This window comes from Pan troglodytes, chromosome 8 (assembly GCF_028858775.2).
Source record: "Pan troglodytes isolate AG18354 chromosome 8, NHGRI_mPanTro3-v2.0_pri, whole genome shotgun sequence".
NCBI classification, from domain to species: domain Eukaryota; kingdom Metazoa; phylum Chordata; class Mammalia; order Primates; family Hominidae; genus Pan; species Pan troglodytes.
Genome location: NC_072406.2, coordinates 72001880 through 72023857, shown reverse-complemented (window position 1 = coordinate 72023857; position 21978 = coordinate 72001880). Strand labels below are relative to the sequence as shown.

General features: G+C 40.3%; 1 protein-coding gene across 2 annotated transcripts; it reads left to right on the top strand.

The window, feature by feature from the left end:
• Positions 1-4849: 4849 nt before the first annotated feature.
• On the top strand, positions 4850-21220 carry MRLN (myoregulin). Of its 2 annotated transcripts, XM_054659355.2 has the most exons (4): positions 4850-4975; positions 19090-19211; positions 19646-19749; positions 20990-21215. In XM_054659355.2, the coding sequence occupies exon 4, from the start codon at positions 21010-21012 to the stop codon at positions 21148-21150; it is 141 nt and encodes a 46-aa protein (XP_054515330.1). In that variant the 5' UTR covers positions 4850-4975; positions 19090-19211; positions 19646-19749; positions 20990-21009; the 3' UTR covers positions 21151-21215.
• The last annotated feature ends 758 nt before the right edge of the window (positions 21221-21978 follow it).

Here is a 21978-nt window from a genome sequence, read left to right as displayed (position 1 = left end):
AGGACGTTCAAAATGGACCTTTAAAAACCTCTTGAGGCTTGATTCTTCTGAGAGAGTATTTAAAAAATAAACAAACACAAACCTCTTGAAGTGAAGAAGCCAAGCCAAGAATTCACCATGAGATCTCACCTATATTAATCATAGATTTGAGTAAATTCCTCTCTTCTCGAGGTCACGCAAATAGTCTCGGTTTCCTTGGCCCACTAGCAAGAGAACTTCCTTATTCATCGGTAAGGCTGAGAACCCCATAAGACAACCCTGTAAAGTCAGCCTCAGTTCCTTAAGACTTACTGGCCATATCTTGATTCATTCTCAGATATGACATTCTGAACAAAGCCTTATTCAGAATAAGCTTTGTTGTATAACCAATGTTTCCAATTACCTCGTCTTAATAAGGAGAGCAGATTCTTACTGAACCTATGTAAATAACTATATTGCCATGGAAATAAAAGTATTCAATAAAAGTTTCCGAATTCTGGAGGAAACAGGAAGAAAAAGATAAATGTTTTGTTTTTATTAATCTACATTTTTTTAGATAATAGCTTAAAAGAGAAAGTAGCCCTCATGTCCAGAAAATAGAATGTTAAAGTATTAGCAGCATTCCAAACAAAACCCAAATCATTCCTCATAATTTTGCTCAGGCTTATTCTTGTTCTGTTCCATCTTGGGTTAGTAGCCTCATGAACCCGTTAGCTTCTTAATGAGAATGCAGGAAATCCTGGATGGTCCAATGGCATGGGCCCCAAGTTATTTAAGCAATACCATCATAAGCCTGTGCCCATGAGTACTCAGCATAGTCCTTTCCCGTGGGGCTCTGAGACCATCGTTTTTAATGTCAAAGCACTCTGGTTTGTAGCTGATTTGCAAGTGCTTTGCAGGAAGAATCAAAGTAAAACAACAACAACAAAAACTATCTCTAGAGGCCAAGAGACCAAAAATGACCATGGTTAACTTATTAATGATAATTTTTCAAAAGTGAAATATCTGATGAGTTCGTTACAAAAATAATGCAATTGACAAGGAAATTTGGTTGTTTCTGTGGCATTTAAAACAAAGCAGTGAATTTAAAATCAAAGTGACAGAAAATTTTTAAAGAAAACATAGGAGGTAACAGGATTGTAAGGAACCTTAATTCTTTCAAGAGTGAGAAGACTTTGTTCCTGTAAGTAATCAACGACCTGAAAAACTGAACGTAAAGCACAGAAAATTATTCTGATAAAATAGAATCATTGCCTTTTAGGCAGATTTCTCAGAAGGTAAAGAAAAATCTTAACAACCTCTTAAAAAGTACATAAATGATTCAAGAAAATTTTGTCATTTAACAGAAAGAAAAGCAGTTTTAATTTTGTATCAGCATAATATTTGATATCAAGGCTCTTAAGAAAATCTTGTAAATAAAGCCACTAAACCTTAGCCAGTTTCGACAATGGCAAATAAAATTCCCTTTCTGTGCACCTTCCACAGGTTTCTACATCCATTTAGGTTTTGTGCTACCTATTCTTCTTCCTCATTCTGGAACAGCTAGTCATTTTACTTTAGGACAAAACTATGCTCCTTTACCTTAACAAAAGCACAGCCTGAGTACCTTGCATACAAAGTTACTCTTCTTTGCAATATTTTTCCTAGAGAATCTCACTCAGAATATTAATCATAACTTTTTAACTTCTATTTCACAGAGATAGCTATGAGGTAAATACCTGTGAGCTGTCAGACACTACAATTTTGTAGCAAAGCTTATGAATATATACCTTACAATGTTTTATAGCTTAAATGTCCTTATAGTACAATTTCTCAATGTGGCAAAATACATACAGCCTTAAAATTATGCTTAGTGATTAACATTTTAATACTTTATCTTATTAGAAATGATCTAGATATTTAATGACTATCCATTAATTAACTTAAACTAGCATAAGTTTTAAGTTACTAAAAGATCTTAGAGACTGTCTTAAAGCTGACATACCACAAAACATAATTATTGTTGAAATGAAGTTTGTCAGAATAATAATTTAATTTAGTTAAACACACATCTCCCGTTTTCATCATCTTAAACATCTAGGAAACATAATACTAGTTTATTCAATCAGTAGAGCTGTCTAAATTCAGGAAGAATAAGCCCAAATAGAATATAAATGTATGCTTGCATTATGCTGAACTTGGATAACTCAGAAGACAGCTCTTTCTATCAAAAACAAATATTTAAGTAGTCTTTTTTTTAAAAAAAAGAGTTAACTAAATTTTTTGAATTTGAATTCTTAAAACATTTGCATTCATTTTTTATAAAAATACTTTTTAAAGTATCAGAAGCTCAATTCTACCACCAACAGGGTGGCTTAAAACAACAGAAATTTATTGTGTCATTTCTGGAGACCAGAAGACGAAGACTAAGGTATCGGCAGGACCATGGCCCCTCTGAAGGCTCTGGGGGAGGGTCTTTCTTTGCCTCTTCCTTGCTTCTCTGGTGGTTGCCCACAGTCCTTGGTATTCCTTGGCTTGTGGACACGTCACTCCAATATCTATTTCCTTTGTCACATGATGTCTCCCTATGTGTCTGACTATGTCCCCATTTCCCACTTCTCACAAGGACTCAGGTGATTGGATTAGGACCCACCCTAATCCAGCATGATCTCATCTGGATTATATCAGCAAGGCCTTGTTTCCAAATAGGGTCACATTCACAGGTACTGAGGACTTGGGCTTGAAAATGTCTCTAGGGGATGCAGTTCAACCCACAACAGCTAATAAGTGGTGGGCCTGGTGTTCTGAACACTCATCAGTCAGCTGCAGAGTGGAGTCTCCATGCCCCAGGGACCAGTAAAGATGACCCATTGGAAGTGTGGTAAGAAAATATTAGAATGTCTATTTATTTTTACATTTCTTCTTTTAAAAATTGTGTTTATATTTTATGATGTAAATGATATATTTACAATAGTATATGCATATGTTCTATAAATAAAAATACATATATTCAGTGGGTACTCAAAATTTTTTAATTGACCAGAGAATGGAAAAAAAAAGAAAGGCCGTACACCTATTCCACTCCTTCTCTCCCATCTATTAAACTGAGCGTCACTAGCATATCAGTTTCTCTTTTTCACAGTTGCCTCAGTAGAATAACATTCCACTGGGTGAGATTTGTAGTGAGGTATCCACCCCACCGACCACAGCATTTAGCTGAAAAAGGTTTAGTTTGACAAAAGAGCAGTTACTAGATCTGAGCCAGGGTGAGAAGTAGCTGGAACCTTAAGAATGAAGCAGTTGGCTGGGTGCAGTGGCTCACGGCTGTAATTCCATCACATTGGGAGACAGAGGCAAAGGGTCACTTGAGTCCAGGATTCAAGACCAGGCAAGACCTCATCTCTACAAAAAAAAAAAAAAAAAAAAAAATTTAGCTGAGTGCAGTGGCGCGTGCCTATGGTCCCAGCTACTCAAGAGGCCAAGGTGGGAGGATTGCTTGAACTCAGGAGTTCAAAGCTGCAGTGGGCTATGATCATGATACTGCACTTCAGCCTGGGTGACAGAGTGAGTCCCTATCTCTACTGAAAAAGAAAAAAAGAAGCAATTGAACAATCTTTATGTATTTCAGTAACTTTTCTCTAATTGTCAGTTTTCTTTTTTATTTTTTGAGACAGAGTCTTGCTCTGTTACCTAGGCTGTAGTGCCATGGCATGATCTTGGCTCACTGCAACCTCTGTCTCCAGGGTTCAAGTGATCCTTCTACCTCAGCCTCCTGAGTAGCTGGGACTGCAGGCATGTGCCACCATACCTGGCTACTTTTCTGTATTTTTTTGGTAGATACTGGGTTTCACCATGCTGCCCAGGCTGGTCTCGAACTTCAGAGCTCAAGCCATCTGCCTGCTTTGGCCTACCAAAGTGCTGGTATTACAGGCATGAGCCACCACTCCCAGCCACATAATTGTCAGTTTCTTTTAATACTTCAGACAGAACCAGTGTTTAATGTAATTAGGTATAAAGACATACTGTTAATATTATAAACAATTTGATGCCATTTATGGGGGAGGAGGGAAGGCACAGAATTTGGAATGTTTTGAAATATAAGTTTCCAAAAGACGAGAGCCACTGCAAACCAGAAGTAAAGTGAGGATTACACCTCCATTCTTACCACATGAATTTATGTATGATACAATCACAAGATCCAGCCTCCAACCCCCACATATACCTGTATGTTTCCAGGAATTGTTTTGGGATCTCTAAGGGAAGCCAGCTGATATGCTCACAGGTAAACACATTTTAAAAAGTTGATAACATGCATTTCAAAATCCATTTGTTGATAGATTTTTAAAATTGAGGAGTCAATATAAACAAGGTAAAATGTATAAATTTAAGAAGATATTCAGATGTCCATGGAAAATAATTGTTCAGAAGAGCAAAGGATAGTATAACATTAAATGAGTCATGGTGTCTTTTTGACATTCCTGATTTTTTGTATTATTATTATACTTCAAGTTCTAGGGTACATGTGCACAACATGCAGGTTTGTTACATAGGTATACATATGCCATGTTGGTTTGCTGCACCCATCAACTTGTGATTTACATTAGGTATTTCTCCTAATGCTATCCCTCCCCCAGGCTCCCACCCTCTCCCCGACAGGCCCTGGTGTGTGATGTTCCCTGCCGACATTCAGGATATTTTGTTGGTTGTTTAACTCTTCAAAAACTTGACATAAGGGTCTATTGATTGTGGAGGAACTGATCTCCTTCTCATGGGTTCTTTGAGCTCCTGTGTGGGCATAAGTATATCTTTGTTATAATTTGTTCCACCTGTGCCTGTCAATTTCTTTCCGCTTGCCTCCTCCCGTGACATTCTGGCTCATGTTTCTTCATAAAGCTCTAAGCCAGTTATTAATAACAGACCAGTGAGCCTCCTGATCCACCAAGACCATATGGTGTTTTTCATAAAAGAGAGAGATCATTCCCTTGACTTTGGACTTCGCTTATTGAACCCCTGGACAGTAAGTGTTTTTTGTTTGTTTGTTTGTTTTGTTTTGTTTTTTAATGTAGCATTTTAAGATGTTGATTTTGGAGGAAAGTTTAGTGTGACTCTAAAGTTTATGTGCTTCTGATAGAGGGAGAACATAGTAGGCTAAAATTCACTAAGACTCATAAAGCCTATTTCCTATTCCCTGCAGCATCTCTCTGCTTTTTATAAGGCTGATTATAAAGAGAGACCAATGAATTAGATTTCTACTCCTCTCATTTTCTTTTGGTTAAATAAAGGCAGGAGGAGAAGCAAAGGATTAACGATATTTAAACTACTTGACCAAGACCTGTGGCTGCAGCTTGAGCTGTCTCCTTGTATTTTCTCTCCAAATAGAATTCCAGTGATTTCAAAGAGAATTTTCACATATGAAAAGTATATGTAGGGGATTGGGGGGAGGAGTAGTTGGACAAGAGACCTGGGCACTTTTGTTTTTTTCCCCCTTGTTCTAGGTTTGGATCAGAGAGGGCACCTGTCTTGTTCCATGGATTCATTGCTTCCTTGTTTTTTAGCCAGAGGCTTTGTCTTTGCAGCCTTCTTTATGCTGGTTGCTTCTGAGAGTCCTTCAAAGTAGGTCACTATGTTTTCTGTCTAGAAAAGGGGGACCCTGAAGCCCAGAAAGGCCAATGCCCCGCTTGGTTCTCTTGAGCAGGGTTAAAACCTGACACTCCAATCCTTCTTCAAGACCACAGACTAATATAGCTTTCTGCTTTGGTTATGTATGTTCAATTCTTGAACATGTGCACCAGGCTTCTAAATAAAATGTGTAAGGGAGGCATGACAGGGAACTAGAAGGAGGCAGATGTGGGCTTGTTGTTGAGCCCTGGCTTGGACCACATACAAGCTGTGTGATCCTAAGAAAGTACTCAACCACTCTGAGCCTCAGTTTGCTCATTTGTAAAATGAGAATCATAGTCTCTTTTACAACGTGGTGGGGTTTACTCAGTGTATATAAGAAGCCAAGTATAGTGACAGTGACTGTTATTTTAACAAATTTATAAATTCCTTCTTTGAATTTTTCCTGAATCTTCCTAATTATCTCTCATTTGTTTCCAATTTAAATCCAGAGCCTCCAAATATGGTTTTTGATGGGAAACATGAATTTAAACTGTAGAGGCGATATCTGACTTCTACTACTTTTAGTAACTTCATTTTTAGAATAGTGTAAACCATGCAAATGCTGAGGACAGGTGGATTGGAGGATGGTATACTGTTAGCAATCAAGACATGAAGTCTACAGCTAAGATCAGCGATGATGAGAAACCTCCCCAAACAACTTCAAAATATAAACTATTATTTCCATAAACGTATGTGCTCTATTATAATCAGCATTCTAACATTTTTCTTTTTGCTCTGTCTTTCTATGTTTCCAAAAGACTGGTTTCCACCCTTGCCACATTAGATTCTGTGTGTCTGGATAAGACAGAAAGAAGGATTGTCTCAATACCTGCTTTCCAAAGTGTTGCTCTGTAACTCAGGAGATATGATTGGATTTTTGTTTTCCTCTGTAAACTTTAATTGTGCAAATATGTATTTAATTCCTACCATGTGCAAGACACCATGTGCTAACCTAAAACGGGGTCTATAAAAGTCAGAATGGGCTTACTCATGGTTCAGTACTCCTCCTTGGGTATCACTTTTTTTTTTTTTTTTTTTTTTTTTTGAGACAGAGTCTTACTCTGTCACCCAGGCTGGAGTGCAGTGGCTTGATATCACCTCACTGCAATCTCCACCTCCCGGGCTCAAGTGATTCTTCCACCTCAGCCTCCCGGGTACCTGGGACTACAGGTGTGCACCAACATGCCCAGCTAATTTTTTGTTATTATTTTTTTTTAGTAGAGACAGAGTTTTGCCATGTTGCCCAGCCTGGTCTCAAACTCCTGGGCTCAAGTGAACCACCGCCTTGGTCTCCCAAAGTGCTGGAATTATAGGTGTGAGCCACTGCACCTGGCCAAGTATCACCTTCTAAGTAATGACTTTGTGAAGAATAGAAGAGCAACACCTTAAAGTCACACCTCATCTGCCCAATGGAAAAAAATTGTCATTAAGCACTTACTTTGTTCCAAGCTCTGTGGAAAATGCTAGAGATATCATTTCTGCTCTAAAGGTGGTCATAGTCTGTCATTTAAACTTGAAATTCTATTCTCCAGCCTAACCATCTATTTTCAGCTAAACTTGACTCCAAAGAACAATCAGCTTGTTTCAGAAATCAGATCTGCACCTAAAAACATAAAGACATTGCCACCAGTGAATTTATACCAAGGAGTGTGTGTTGCAGGCCAAGTAGGCAGTTTAAAAGGTTTTGCCAAATGCCTTTGAATACTCAAAAAAGCCCAGAGATTTCCCCACTCCCCTCCATTCACCAACTCCAAATGGGAATGACACTCATTTGGATATCTGAGTTCTGCAGGTCAAAAAACACAAACAAGCCCCCCTAGTCCCATTTCTGCATCCTGCACCCGTTTCTGCATCCTGCACCCATTTCTGCATCCTCGCACCACTCAAAGGACAAGTGTCTGCTGGCACCGCTGTGTTGGGGCTCTCTGAGGAAGCCTCGCACAGCTGATCCCCAGCCAGGGCTCCGGGCATTTCATCCGGCTTTGTAAAAGTGCATCACAACTGTGATTCATGGAGAGGGCTGGAAAACTTGGCAGGGAGAAGGTTGATAACATTTTGATTATTTCAATTCCAGAATATTTCATAATGTTCAGTGCCCATAACTGAATAAATTCGTGTCATCTCAGGGGCAATGTATGATCTGTTTAGGGCAAGAATATGGCAGCTAGAAACGTTAACCTTCAAGAGTCCTGATAGTGGAGGATTAAGAAGTCATGTTTGTTCATATGTAGAAAACTTGTTCTTTTTAGGGCCACAACATTTACTTCAAACATTTGAGGCATGGCCATCAATGGCTTGGGAAAGCCAAAACTGAACAGATGTTGACCTAAAAAGAAAGCAAGTGGGCTGGGCGTGATGGCTTATGCCTGTAATCCCAGCATTTTGGGAGGCCACGGAGGATGGATCACCTGAGGTCAGGAGTTCAACACCAGCCTGTCCAACATGGTGAAACCCTGTCTCTACTAAAAATACAAAAATTAACCGGTGTGGTGGCGGGAGCCTGTAATCCCAGCTACTCGGGAGGCTGAGGCAGGAGAATTACTTAAACCCAGGAGGCGGAGGTTGCAGTGAGCCAAGATTGCGCCATTGCACTCCAGCCTAGGCAACAAGAGCGAAACTCCGTCTCAAAAAAAAAAAAAAAAAAAAAGAGAGAGAGAGCAAGGGAGGTTCCATTGAAGAGAAGAGAAACACAGTGGCTCCTGACAGGTCTGAAACCTGCTTTCTGACCTGGGGCGGGTGGGTGATCAGATGGACCCTCAGGAGTGCTGCCAGGTGAGCCAACACCCTGCTGCTCATGTGTCTGTGTGTCTGCCTCAGCTTCTCTGGGCTTTCCATCTCTTAAGGGCTATTTGTTTCCTCTCATCTAACTGAACCACTCCATCCCTCTTCATGGCTGGGCTGCAAGGAAGTGGCCATCTTTCTGAATCTGCTGCTTCACTTAACTAGGCACTATTTATTGAGTGTCAGGCAGCATGCTGGGCTCTTGGCTTACTTTTTTTGTTTGCTTGTTTTGTTTTGTTTTGTTTTTGAGACCCAGGCTGGAGTTTAGTGGCATGATCTCGGCTCACTGCAACCTCTGCCTGCCAGGTTCAAGCGATTCTTGTGCTTCAGCCTCCCGAGTAGCTGGGACTACAGGTGCGAACCACCACGCCCAGCTAATTTTTGCATTTTTAGTAGAGGCAGGGTTTTGCCATGTTGGCCAAGCTGATCTCCAACTCCTGACTTCAGGTGATCTGCCTGCCTTGGCCTCCCAGAGTGCTGGGATTACGGGTGTGAGCCACCATGCCTGGCCTCTTGGCTTACATTTTTACCAGTCCTGCAATATTGCAGTGGCTAAGGCCGTGGGCATTGGAGCCAAACAAATCTCCATAAAAATCCTTGGTCACCTCTTACTACGTGTGTAACGTTGGACAGCTATCTTAACCTCTCTGGGTTTCTGTATTTTTGAATAAGAAAATAGTGGTATGAATATTCCACCTCATAAAGTTTTATGAGATTAAAAATCAAAGTGTGTATAGAAGGCACTGAACTTTAGCTATGAATAAAGTCCTTTCAACCCCCCACAAGACAGATATTACTCTCTCTGTTCTCCAGATGAGGTGGCATCTGAGGTCAGGTGCTTTGTCCAAGGCTGCAGAGTTAATAGTGGTAAGAGCCAGGATCTCAAACTGGTTCCATCCGGTTCAGATCCTGTACTCTCTCCTCACTCCACCTTGCTGACTGATCATCTGTGACTAACATGTTTCTGTGTTCAGTCGAAGTCCACTTGTCAAATTCTCTGCCTTGTGGCCCTGACCTGCCACATTTTCTACTTTTCACTTGTGATTTGCTTTGATCTGGACTCTCTGGTTATACATGGGCTGGAATCAAAGATGTTGGAGGGTGATGAAGGTAGACTCTCCTCACATAGCTGACTGGTGAAATGCAGAATCCAGTCTATCATAAATGTCAGAAAATTGCTGAGGCAATTGTAGCACTAGCTTTGGAAAAAGTCACTGTGTGACCTCAGACAAGTCTCTGCACTTCTCTGGGCCTTGTTTGTCAAATGAGAAGTTTACAAAAGCTCCGATATCTTTTCTATACCAAGATTTCGTTAGTATTTCCAGTCTTTCCCTCTTGTTGTTTTTCTTAGCTGGAAAGAGAATAATTGACCTGAGATCATGTCTTAATCAGGAAACAAGGTGCAAGAATAATGCCTGCCATCATTTAAACATACAGCCATATGCATTATTTAATTCCTATACAAGCTTTCTATGATATAATGTTCACGTCATTGATAAGTTAATTTCTCAGATTTGTGTTAAATTTCCTTTCTCATATAATTCAACTTCGGGCAGAATTGAAGGGGACCTTAATGAGCTCAGAAAATGCAGCTTGAACTCAAATTTTAGAAGCTTACAGAACACAAAAAATCCATTTACCATTGCATATGCCCAAATTTTCCCAAATTACTCGAATTTGAGTTTAGTGAGGGCAAACCTCCACTATGCTGTAGAAACGGTGGCCATCCCAACAGATCATCCCATTCTAAAACCCTGCACGTCCTGTGCCAAGTTTTTCTTGCCTTCCAACAACTTGACTTGCTTCCCTAATTATAAGCAAAAAAAAAAAAAAAAAAAAACAAAAGAAAAAGCATTAATAAGACATAGTTCTCATACGATTTCTCAAGTTTCTAAAAGACAGTTGTCTTGAACATAAACTTTCTGGGAAAGGGAGATGTTTTCCATAGGGAGACAAGTTGCAAGCACCCAACTTTGGGATTTTATTTTTAAAATTATTTGCTGGGAGAAGTAGACTTATTATGTATGTTTTTCTTGTTGTAATTGTCATTTGGACAAAGTGAACTTTCATTCTTTCCAGAAAGCTTCTGCTTTAAGTATAGTCAAGTCAGTATTTTTTGAGAACTAATTAGTGTCGGAGAGTGTGAGGCACTGGAATCCAGATTCCCCTACCTTCTAGGAAAGCATCACTGACTATAGGGTATCGCATGTAAACAACCATGATACAGTGTGGTCACTGGCAACATGTTACGGACAAGTCGGAAATACATTCTGCCTAAGGAAGTCAGATTGGATAACAGAGGAGGTGAGATTGAATCTCAAAGGATGAATAGGAGTTTAACAGTTTTGCCTGTTTAGGTGCTTAAAGAGAACTTGAGAAGAATGATTCATTCAAGTGCTACTGTCTAACAGTAATATGCTAAACTGTAATTAATAATAGACACTATCACTTACTAAATGTTTACTTTCTAGGCACAAGCATTATCTCATTGAATTATCAGGCTACCCTAAGAAGCAGGTACCATTATCCCCACGTTATGGAACTGCCAACTAAGGCACAGAGTTAATGTAACTTGCTTAAGGTCTCATGCACAGTGGCAGACCTGAGATTCAAACTCTGTCAGTCTGATTCTAGACCCATCTCTCAAACACCATGTCTTGGTAGCATTCTTATTATTTCTCAGCTTAGTTAATGTTAAGGAGGTCAAGGGGAGAAACTTGTTAGCCATAAGGTAACAAGTGGTTAAAAACAAATAACAATAAATATGAATAAAATAGGTAGTAAAAGATAATAAAAATAAATAATAAAAACTGTACTTTTAGCTGGGCGCAGTGGCTCACGCCTGTAATCCCAGCACTTTGGGCGGATGAGGCGGACGGATCACCTGAGGTTGGGAGTTCAAGACCAGCCTGACCAACATGGAGAAACCCCATCTCTACTAAAAATACAAAAATTAGCCAGGCGTGGTGGTGCATGCCTGTAATCCTAGCTACTCAGGAGGCTGAGGCAGGAGAATCACTTGAATCCGGGAGGTGGAGGCTGCAGTGTGCAGTGAGCCGACATCGTGCCATTGGACTCCAGCCTGGGCAACAAGAGCAAAAACAAAAAAACTGTACTTTCAGCTAAATTTGTTGTTAAATAGTGAGCTCACAGTTGTGATCTGGGCAATGTCCCATTTACAAAGGGCAGATTGTTTTGATGTGAATAAATTAGCAACTAACTGTTATAAAGTGAATTCCGGCAAATTTGGGGTTATCGGGGCCAGAGGGGTAACTGTCAGCCCTTGCATCCCATCCACAACCAGCTCACTTATATAGAAAGGATCCAGGACTGAAGAAGGAGCATGGCCATTAATAATTATGTGATGTTTCCATGCCAGTATAGTCCATTTCCATTATAATGTAGATCTTTTCAAAAGTAACTTTTCATTTTAAAACATGAATAAATCAGTATAGTTGAAAGAACATGGCATCTGGAAGCTGAAGTACTGGATTAGTTTCTAAACTATGGCACAGAATACTCAAAGTCCTTCATCTCCCAGTTGTGCATAAGCAGCGCCTGGCACATAATAGACCCTCAATAAATGGTGATTATTATAATATTATTTACTTAAGTGGCTTATTCAGCAGAAGTGGACAGATTTCAACTGTGTCTCATTTTTCAACATATGCCTCTAGGGAACTTCTATCAATATTATCTTAACTGTTAGACATTGATTGAAACAAGGAGAAGGATTAGAAAATTTTTATTAAAAGAGAAAATATTTTTGTAGTGTGACTGATGTGTTTAAGATTATAAACTTGAATCCAATGAAAATTTTTATTTTGAGTGAAAAAGAGACTTTGCAAAGTATATTCATTCTGTACTTTGTCCTAACCAAAAATCCACACTTAATAAAGAGAAATGTTAGAGGTTAGGAGAAATTGAGGAGAGTGTGAAGTCTCAGAACTTGTAATACTTTTATATAATAGAGGTATTTTGTTGTTGTTGTTGTTTTTTTGTTGTTGTGGTTTTTTTGCCAGGGGACCAAGCCATTTAGAAAATACATTGTTCTTATGGTCCCTGGAGTCAGAGTTGACTTCAAAGGCAAGGGCTTACAAACTGGTGGCAGAGTGAAGAACAGAGGGTACAATGAAGTCCAGCTCCTAGAAACCAGGGGTTCCTGCTACTCTCATTTGTCTATCTCTGTGGGATACCACTCCTCAACTATCTAATAAGCAATGAACAGGTCAATTTAAATTAGATTATTTGGACCTGAATCTTGATAGAATCAAAGGAAGAAATAAAAACTTATAAACTAGATGAGAGTATCCATTCTACTTTCAGTACAACAGTTTATAAAATAATAAAGTGACTCCCAATGGCCTCTAGAAATGAGGAAAAGAAAGGCAGAGGTGTTCACATGGTGGGGGGGGGGTGGTGGGGGGGAATTATTTGCCGTCATCTGAAGTTTCAACATAAAAAAAATTTGACCCAAAGTAACCTCAGCTGTCATATCAGAAATGGAAGGTCATGTCATTTTAACTATGATGTTAAAACATTACGTTCGAGATAAGACCAAGGTCTTCAGATAAACACATTCAGTAAGTTGTAGCATAGTTTTTAAGGTGTCCTAACTTGTTTAAAATTTGTGTATATTTTTTGGTACATGTTTCTATCAGATAAAAACTAGGAAATATTTCATCCTGAAAATTACTGCTGTTAAATAGCTATTCTCTTCAACAAATGCCCCTTCGATCCTAAAGAAGAAACACTTACTACCATGATTCATTTTTTTATTTTTATTTTTATTTTTAGTATTTATTGATCATTCTTGGGTGTTTCTCGGAGAGGGGGTTTGGCAGGGTCATAGGACAATAGTGGAGGGAAGGTCGGCAGATAAACATGTGAACAAAGGTCTCTGGTTTTCCTAGGCAGAGGGCCCTGCCGCAGTGTTTGTGTCCCTGGGTATTTGAGATTAGGGAGTGGTGATGACTCTTAATGAGTATGCTGCCTTCAAGCATCTGTTTAACAAAGCACATCTTGCACCGCCCTTAATCCATTTAACCCTTAGTGGACACAGCACATGTTTCAGAGAGCACCGGGTTGGGGGTAAGGTTGTAGATTAACAGCATCCCAAGGCAGAAGAATTTTTCTTAGTACAGAACACAGTGGAGTCTCCTATGTCTACTTCTTTCTACACAGACACAGTAACAATCTGATCTCTCTTTCTTTTCCCCACATTTCCCCCTTTTCTATTAGACAAAACCGCCGTTGTCATCATGGCCCGTTCTCAATGAGCTGTTGGGTACACCTCCCAGACGGGGTGGCGGCTGGGCAGAGGGGCTCCTCACTTCCCAGATGGGGCGGCCGGGCAGAGGCGCCCCCCACCTCCCAGACGGGGCGGCGGGGCAGAGGCGCCCCCCACCTCCCAGACGGGGCGGCGGGGCAGAGGCGCTCCCCACATCCCAGATGATGGGCGGCCAGGCAGAGATGCTCCTCACTTCCTAGACGGGATGACGGTTGGGAAGAGGCTCTTCTCACTTCCCAGACTGGGCAGCCGGGCAGAGGGGCTCCTCACATCCCGGACAATGGGCGGCCAGGCAGAGACGCTCCTCACTTCCTAGACGGGGTGGCGGCCGGGCAGAGGCTGCAATCTCGGCACTTTGGGAGGCCAAGGCAGGCGGCTGGGAGGTGGAGGTTGTAGCGAGCCGAGATCACGCCACTGCACTCCAGCCTGGGCAACATTGAGCACTGAGTGAGCGAGACTCAGTCTGCAATCCTGGCACCTCGGGAGGCTGAGGCTGGCAGATCACTCGCGGTCAGGAGCTGGAGACCAGCCCAGCCAACATGGCAAAACCCCGTCTCCACCAAAAAATACGAAAACCAGTCAGGCATGGCGGCGCACGCCTGCAATCCCAGGCACTCGGCAGGCTGAGGCAGGAGAATCAGGCAGGGAGGTTGCAGTGAGTCGAGATGGCGGCAGTACAGTCCAGCCTCGGCTTGGCATCAGAGGGAGACCGTGCAAAGGTAGCGGCAGCGGTGGAGGTAGGAGGTAGGAGGTAGGAGGTAGAGGTGCCCCTGATTCATTTTCAATGTAAATCCAACCACCATGTGACTCATAATTTTAATCCACAGTAAAACCTGGGTGTGTTAGGAAACTTGTGATGAGACAAATTTGTGTCCTTCCAATTATTTAGATCTAGAAACAGACCTAACATCAAGGGCAAAAACCAAACAGGAACCCCTGGTTCCTGTTCCTCATGGTGGAAGAGATTTGCCTTATCATAGAAGTTACATACTTTCATTAAAATGTTTCATTGATAAATGTAATTTTCCTTTCATTCATATTTGTTATAATGATTGGTTTGACAAAAATAAAATCAGTATAAATTACTTTGAAATATATCAGAGGCAGGAAGACTAACAGTAATGAGACTACTTTCCTTAGTGTTCTGAAGTTATATAGGCAATATCCTTTTAAATGAATGAATGTGAGAAATGGAAACAGCAAGGTGTGGTGGGGGGCGGGGGCGGGTGGCAGTGAGAAATGGAAACAGCAGAGGGAAAAGAAAATCACCCAAATTCCTTCCACCCAAACTTCACAACTATGGCCACTATTGACATTTGGATTTATTTCTCTCTGGTCTTTTATTTTGTTTAGTATTTTAATTATGAAGTCTAACATACATACAGAAAAGCACATGAAGGCCAGGTACAGTGGCTCATGTCTGTAATCCCACCACTTTGGGAGGCTGAGGCAGGAGGATCACTGGAGGCCAGGAGTTCAAGACCAGCCTGGGGAATATAGTGAGACCCTGTCTCTACAAAAATAAAAATAAACTACCTGGGTGTGGTTGCATGTGCCTGTGGCCCCAGCTACTCGTGAGGCTGAGGTGGGAGGATTGCTTGAGTCCAGGAGTTCAAGGCTGCAATGAAATAGGATTGTACCACTACACTCCAAGCTAGGATACAGAGTGAGACTCTCGAAAGAAAGCAAGCAAGAAGGAAGGAAGGAAGGAAAAGAAAGGGAAGGAAGGAAAAGAAAGGGAAGGAAGGAAGGAAGGGAAGGAAGGGAAGGGAAGGGAAGGAAGGAAAAGAAAGGGAAGGAAGGAAAAGAAAGGGAAGGAAGGAAGGAAGGGAAGGAAGGAAGGGAAGGAAGGAAGGGAAGGGAAGGAAGAAAGGAAGGAAATAAATCACATGAAGCTTCTATGTACAGTTTAATAAATAGTTAAAAAGTGATTGCTAGTATAACCACCACCCAGGACAAGAGATGAAACACTGTTGGAATCTCTTGCCTGTTTCCTTTCCCTATACTCCCTAAAGTCAGGACTACTCTGATTTTGTGGTAGCAAATCTCTTTCTTTTCTTGATAAATTTACCACTTGCATTACTGCCAACCATATATATACCCCTAAACCATGCACTTTAACTCTATTTTTCTAGTTTATATAAATGTACTTACGCTGTTGTCTTTTGTGTCTTGCTTTTTAAAATTCAATGCTATCTTTATTAGATTCACCTGTTTTTGTATTTTAAAATTCAATGGTATATTTGTAAGATTCATCTTTGTTTTTGTCTATAGCTGTAGTTTAATTTTTACTATTATATAATATTCCATTATATGACTATGCCACAATTTATCCATGTACTAATGGCATTTAAGTTGTTTCCATATTGAAGCTATTACGATGTTTGGATATGTGTCTTGGTAGGCAGATAGCCATGCATTCTGGTGGGGGATACACTTAGGAGTGTAATGGGTGGTTATAAGTAGGAGTTATAATCATATTTAAACATTTTAATATCATCAAGGTGCAGTGGCTCCCCAGCGCTTTGGGAAACTGAGGAGGGGAGGACCACCTGAGGCCAGCAGTTTGAGGCTGCAGTGAGCTAGAATCGCACTCCTGTTCTCCCAGGATTGCTTGAGGTCAGGAGTTTGAGACTAGCCTGGGCAACATAGCAGGACTCCGTCTCTACAAAAAATTAAAAATTAGCCAGGCAAGGCGGTGCACACCTGTAGCCGTAGCTACTCAGGAGCTGAGGAGGGAGGATTGAATGAGCCCAGGAGTTCAAGGTTACAGTGAGCTATGATCACACCACTACATTCCAGCCTGGGTAACAGAGCAAGCTCCTGTTTCAAAATAAGGAAATAGGTTGGGTGTGGTGGCTCACCTCTGTAATCCTAGCATTTTGGGAGGCTGAGGCAGGTGGACTGCTTGAGCTCAGGGCTTCAGTATCAGCCTGGGCAACGTGGCAAAATCCCATCTCCACAAAAAAATACAAAAAATTAGCTAGGCATGGTGGCACACACCTGTAGTCCCAGCTACGCAGGAGGCTGAGGTGGGAGCATCGCTTGAGCCTGGGAGGTCGAGCCTGTAGTGAGCCATATTTGTGCCACTGCACTCCAGCCTAGGTGACAGAGTGAGATACTATCTCAAAAAAATTAAAAATACAATAAAGAAGTAAATAAAAAATTAAAATAAAAAAGGTACAGTAAAAATGTGGTATAAAAGATAAACAGTGGTACACCTGTATAGGACACTTCCCATGAATGGAGCTTGCAGGACTGGAAGTTGCACTGGGTGAGTCACTGAGTGAATGGTGAGTGAATGTAAAGGCCTAGGACATTCCTGTACACTACTCTAGACTTTGTGAACACTGTACACTTAGGCTACACTAAATTTATTTATCATTTTTTTCTTTCATCAGTAATAAATTTTCAGAATAAAGAAATAGGCTGGGACTGGTGGCTCACCTCTGTAATCTCAGCACTTTGGGAGGCTGAAGCAGACGGATCACCTCAGGGGAGGAGCTCAAGACCAGCCTGGCCAACATGGTGAAACACCGTCTTTACTAAAAATATAAAAATCAGCCAGATTTGCTAGTGCATTCCTGTAATCTCAGCTACTCGGTAGGCTGAGGCAGGAGAATTGCATGAACCCAGAAGGCAGAGGTTGCAGTGTGCTGAGATCGCGCCATTGCACTCCAGCCTGGGCGATAAGAGCGAGACTCTGTCTCAAAAAGAAAGAAAGAAAGAAAGAAAACAAAGAAAAAGAAAAAAATTAAATTTCATATACTCTAATTTTTTACTTTATAAACTTTTTAATTTTCTTAATGTTTTGACTCTTTCATAATAATAATAATACTTAGCTTAAAGCACAAACACATTGTATGGCTGTACACAAACATTTTCTTTCTTTATATCCTAATTCTATAAGCTTTTTTCTATTAAAATTTTTATTTATTTTTTTCTTATAAGACACAAACACACACATTAGCCTAGGTCTGCACAGGGCCAGGATCATTAATATCACTGTCGTCCACATCCGCATCTTGTCCCACTGGAAGGTCTTCAGGGACAATAGCATGCATGGAGCTGTCATCTCCTGTGATAATGATGCCTTCTTCTGGAATACCTCAAGGACCTACCTGGGGCTGTTTTACAGTTAACTTTTAAAAAGATAAGTACAAGGAGTGCACTCTAAAATAATAAAAAGTATAGTATAGTCAATACAACTATTAACACAGTCATTTTTTATCATTATCAAGTATTATGTACCATACATCATTGTACATGCTGTGGTTTCACAGGACTGGCAGTGCTGTAGGTTTGTTTATAGCAGCATCACCACAAACACACGAGTAATGCATTGTGCTATGACATTATAACAACTATGACTTCACTAAGACATAGGAATTTTACAACTCTGTTATAATCTTTTTTTTTTTTTTAAGATGGAGTCTCACTCCGTCGCCCAGGCTGGAGTGCAGTGGCGCGATCTCAGCTCACTGCAGCCTCCACCTCCTAGGTTCAAGCAATTCTCTGCCTCAGCCTCCCAAGTAGCTGGGATTACAGGCGCCTGCCACCACGCCCGGCTAATTTTTGTATTTTTAGTATAGACAGGGTGTCACCATCTTGGCCAGGCTGGTCTTGAACTCCTGACCTTGTGATCCACCCGCCTTGGCCTCCCAAAGTGCTGGGATTACAGGCGTGAGCCACTGTGCCTGGCTAACTCTGTTATAATCTCATGGGGCTACTGCCAGTCCTTCATTGACTCAAGTCATTATGCAGTGTGTGACTGCACGTGGTTAAAGGAGACAGCAATCAGATTTTATAGCCTTGTCTTTTGTAATAAATTCACTCCATTTTCTAATTTGTTTGTAAAAATGATACAAAATATTAAAACATAATACAGTTGGCCCTCCAGATCCATGGGTTCCATATCCATGGATTCAACCAACCACAGATTGAAAATATTTTGAAAAAACTATGTATCCCTATTGCATATGTACAGACTTTTTTTCTTGTCATTGTTTTGTATACAATACAGCATAACAGCTATTTACATAGCACTTATATTGTATTAGGTATTATAAGTAACATATGGAGATGATTTACAGCATATGGGAGGATATGTGTAGTTTATATGTAAATACTATGCCATTTATATCAGGGACTTGAGCATCTATGGATTTTGGTATCCATGGTTACTGTATCTGTGGGGTATTCTAGAACTAATCCCCCATGGGTACTGAGGGATGACTGTACTTAAAAAATAGGCACACAATCTCATGAGTTATGGTCACTTACATACGAAGGCTTTTCTGGTTGTAATTGTTGTTTTGTCATGAAGATATTAAAGCCTTGGTTTCAGATAATTTTTAGGGAATTATTTCTTTTCTTTTCTTTTCTTTTTTTTTTTTGAGATGGAATCTCCCTCTGTCGCCCAGGCTGGAGTGCAGTGGCACCATCTCGGCTTACCGCAACCTCCGCCTCCTGGGTTCAGACAATACTGCTGCCTTGGCCTCCTGAGTAGCTGGGATTACAGGTGTGCACCACCATGCCTGGATAATTTTTTTGTATTTTTAGTAGAGATGGGGTTTCACCATATTGGTCAGGCTGGTCTCGAACTCCTGACCTTGTGATCTGCCCGCTTTGGCCTTCCAAAGTGCTGGGATTACAGGCGTGAGCCACCGTGCCCGGTCGAGAATTACTTCTTTAAAAAGTGTGGTGAATGTTTGCCCCACCAGGAAAATCCTAGAATTTAGCTTAATCTTTCTGTCCAATGTTCAGTTTTATGCTCTACAATTCTGGGATAAACAGAAATTAAAGTGTCATATTTTCAAAAGTTCACTCTTAGACATCTCCTTCCAATCTAGTTTTGAAAACAATTTTGGAAGTTTTTCTGTGTAGGCTCCCTGCCCCTCCACTTCCTACACTACCTCACTGTCCAGTAAAACTTTTTGCTATGATTTGACACAGGAATCAAGGTTGCTAAGAGACCACCTGTGCTGAATGCACTTTGTTCTGGCAAGAGCAGAAAACTGAGAAGCCGTGTTACCTACCACTACCTGGGATTAATTCAGGTGAGAAATGGGTCTCTACTCACTCCTCATTCCTCACTAATTGTCTATTCCCCTCCTCACTTCTTATTTCAGTCTCTCTCTTACTCTTTTTGGAGAGAGTTGAAGGTACCCCTGGGAGCCACAGACTGAAGAAACACAAGCTGGAGTTTGAGGTTTCTGGAGAGAAGGAAAATCACTTTGCAAACCCACGTATTATTTTTGCTCCTTGTTGCTGAAACACAGGCAAAAGGAATTGTTGCATGCAGGGAAAATTCTAGGTGTTTCTTTTGCTAATGATTATTGTATAATTTGGGGCAAGTAATTCCCTTCTCTAGGAATGGAGCAATTTATTACAGAAATTATCAAGATAGCTCAAAATGGGAGTAGATAACACTGGCAGAGTACTCATTTCTTTCCCCTTCTCTTTTTCTTATTCTCTCTTAAAAGTCTACCTGCCTTTTTTATTTTGGGGTGAAAATAGTAGATGAAATATTTTACTACCCAAATCTTGCCACCTTTTTGATACTGACGTTCATTTTAAGTTGAGTATATATGGGGAACTTTGGTGTAAGGCTTTGAAAACCACTTATTTGCCTTTACATCCCCTGTAAAAGGGATTAAGAATGGTTCTAAATGTCCTGCCTAACAGACATTTGGTAAACAGTTCCAACAATGTGGAATGCAGACCACAAATTCCAGGTAGTTTTTAAAACCTGTTTTATTAATACAGAAATGTGGAGGAAATTAAATGTTTGATGTCTTAGTAAGTAACCAAAACATGACAGACAGGATCTTGGGGAAAGAAAAATACCTTTTTTTTTTTTTTTTTTTTTGATCAGTACCTGCCTTTTTTCATGTCTTCAAATTCTCACTTCCTGGTAACACCAATAGTACAAGTTAGAGGAATAGCAGCTTCACCAATGCCAATAAAAATGATTGAAATGACTGCAGATACTTGATAAATAAACTTACTACAGATAACATGAAAAGAGAATGGCCACTATGAAAGTTCCTTGAGCTGTTTGTTTTAGAAAGAAAGGCAAGTTTGGCATAGAGAAAAGCCTGTGATTTTGACAGAAAGTGGTCAAAATAAATGGGAGAAAAATATTTTATTTCATTGATTGGTTACAAATAGGTGTGGCATATTCCCTGGAAGACTTACCTTGTTCACTATCTTTTTATAGTGGAAATATTAGATTGAGTTGAAAGAATCAGTATTATAAATGTGTTCATTTGAAGATACTTTTCTCTTTTTTCCTAGGGAGCGGGAGAATTCTGGATATGACTGGTAAAAACTGGATATTAATTTCTACTACTATTCCCAAAAGTCTAGAAGATGAAATTGTGGGAAGACTTCTAAAAATTTTGTTTGTTATCTTTGTTGACTTAATTTCTATTATATATGTTGTGATAACTTCTTAGAAAGCTGACTTCCTTTCCATGTACATTTCAAACTGAATTACAGTGAATAAAAATTTGTATTTTAACTTGTTGAGTGACTCACGTTTTATGACATTGCCAATTTACTCTAGAAGCCAACAGGACACTGCAATACAAACAACATTGTGTATTGTTTAGTTCTTTATGGCTTATGAAACATTCACATATACTGAAGTGAATTTTTTTCCCCAAAAACATCTATCCTACTGAGTCATGAAACTTCTAGATTTTTGGCCAGGTGTGGTGGCTCACACCTGTAATCCCAGCACTTTGAGAGGCCCAGGTAGGCGGATCCCTTGAGTGCAGGAGTTCGATACGGGCCTGAGCAACCTGAGAAAATCCCATCTCTACTAAAAATAAAAATTAAAAAAATTTGACAGGCATGGTGGTGCATGCCTGTATAGTCCCAGATACTCATACTCGGGATGCTGAGGTGGGAGAATCGCCTGAGTCCAGGAAATCAAGTTTGCAGTGAGCTGTGATCACACCACTGCACTCCAGCCTGGGTGAAAGAGAGAGACCCAGTCTCAAAACAAAAACAAACAAACAAACAAACAACTTCTGGATTTTTTTAACATAGTCGTTATTTGGTGTATTGACTAACATTTATACGTGAGATTGTGAGTGAAGTTGATTTTTTAGGATGTGTACCTATGTGACATTTTACATAATTCTATTTTTAACATACCAAGTTTAACATTCCAGTAGCATAATCTTTACATATGCTGTACCAATTTTCTTATACACATATTTCATCTGTTTGTAGGTGGATTATTTTTCTTAACCCTGGGCAATTGGATAAGTGAGAAA

Bases quoted from the DNA above. Each gene is read 5' to 3' on its own strand.
- MRLN (XM_054659355.2), top strand. From the start codon at position 21,010: ATGACTGGTAAAAACTGGATATTAATTTCTACTACTATTCCCAAAAGT.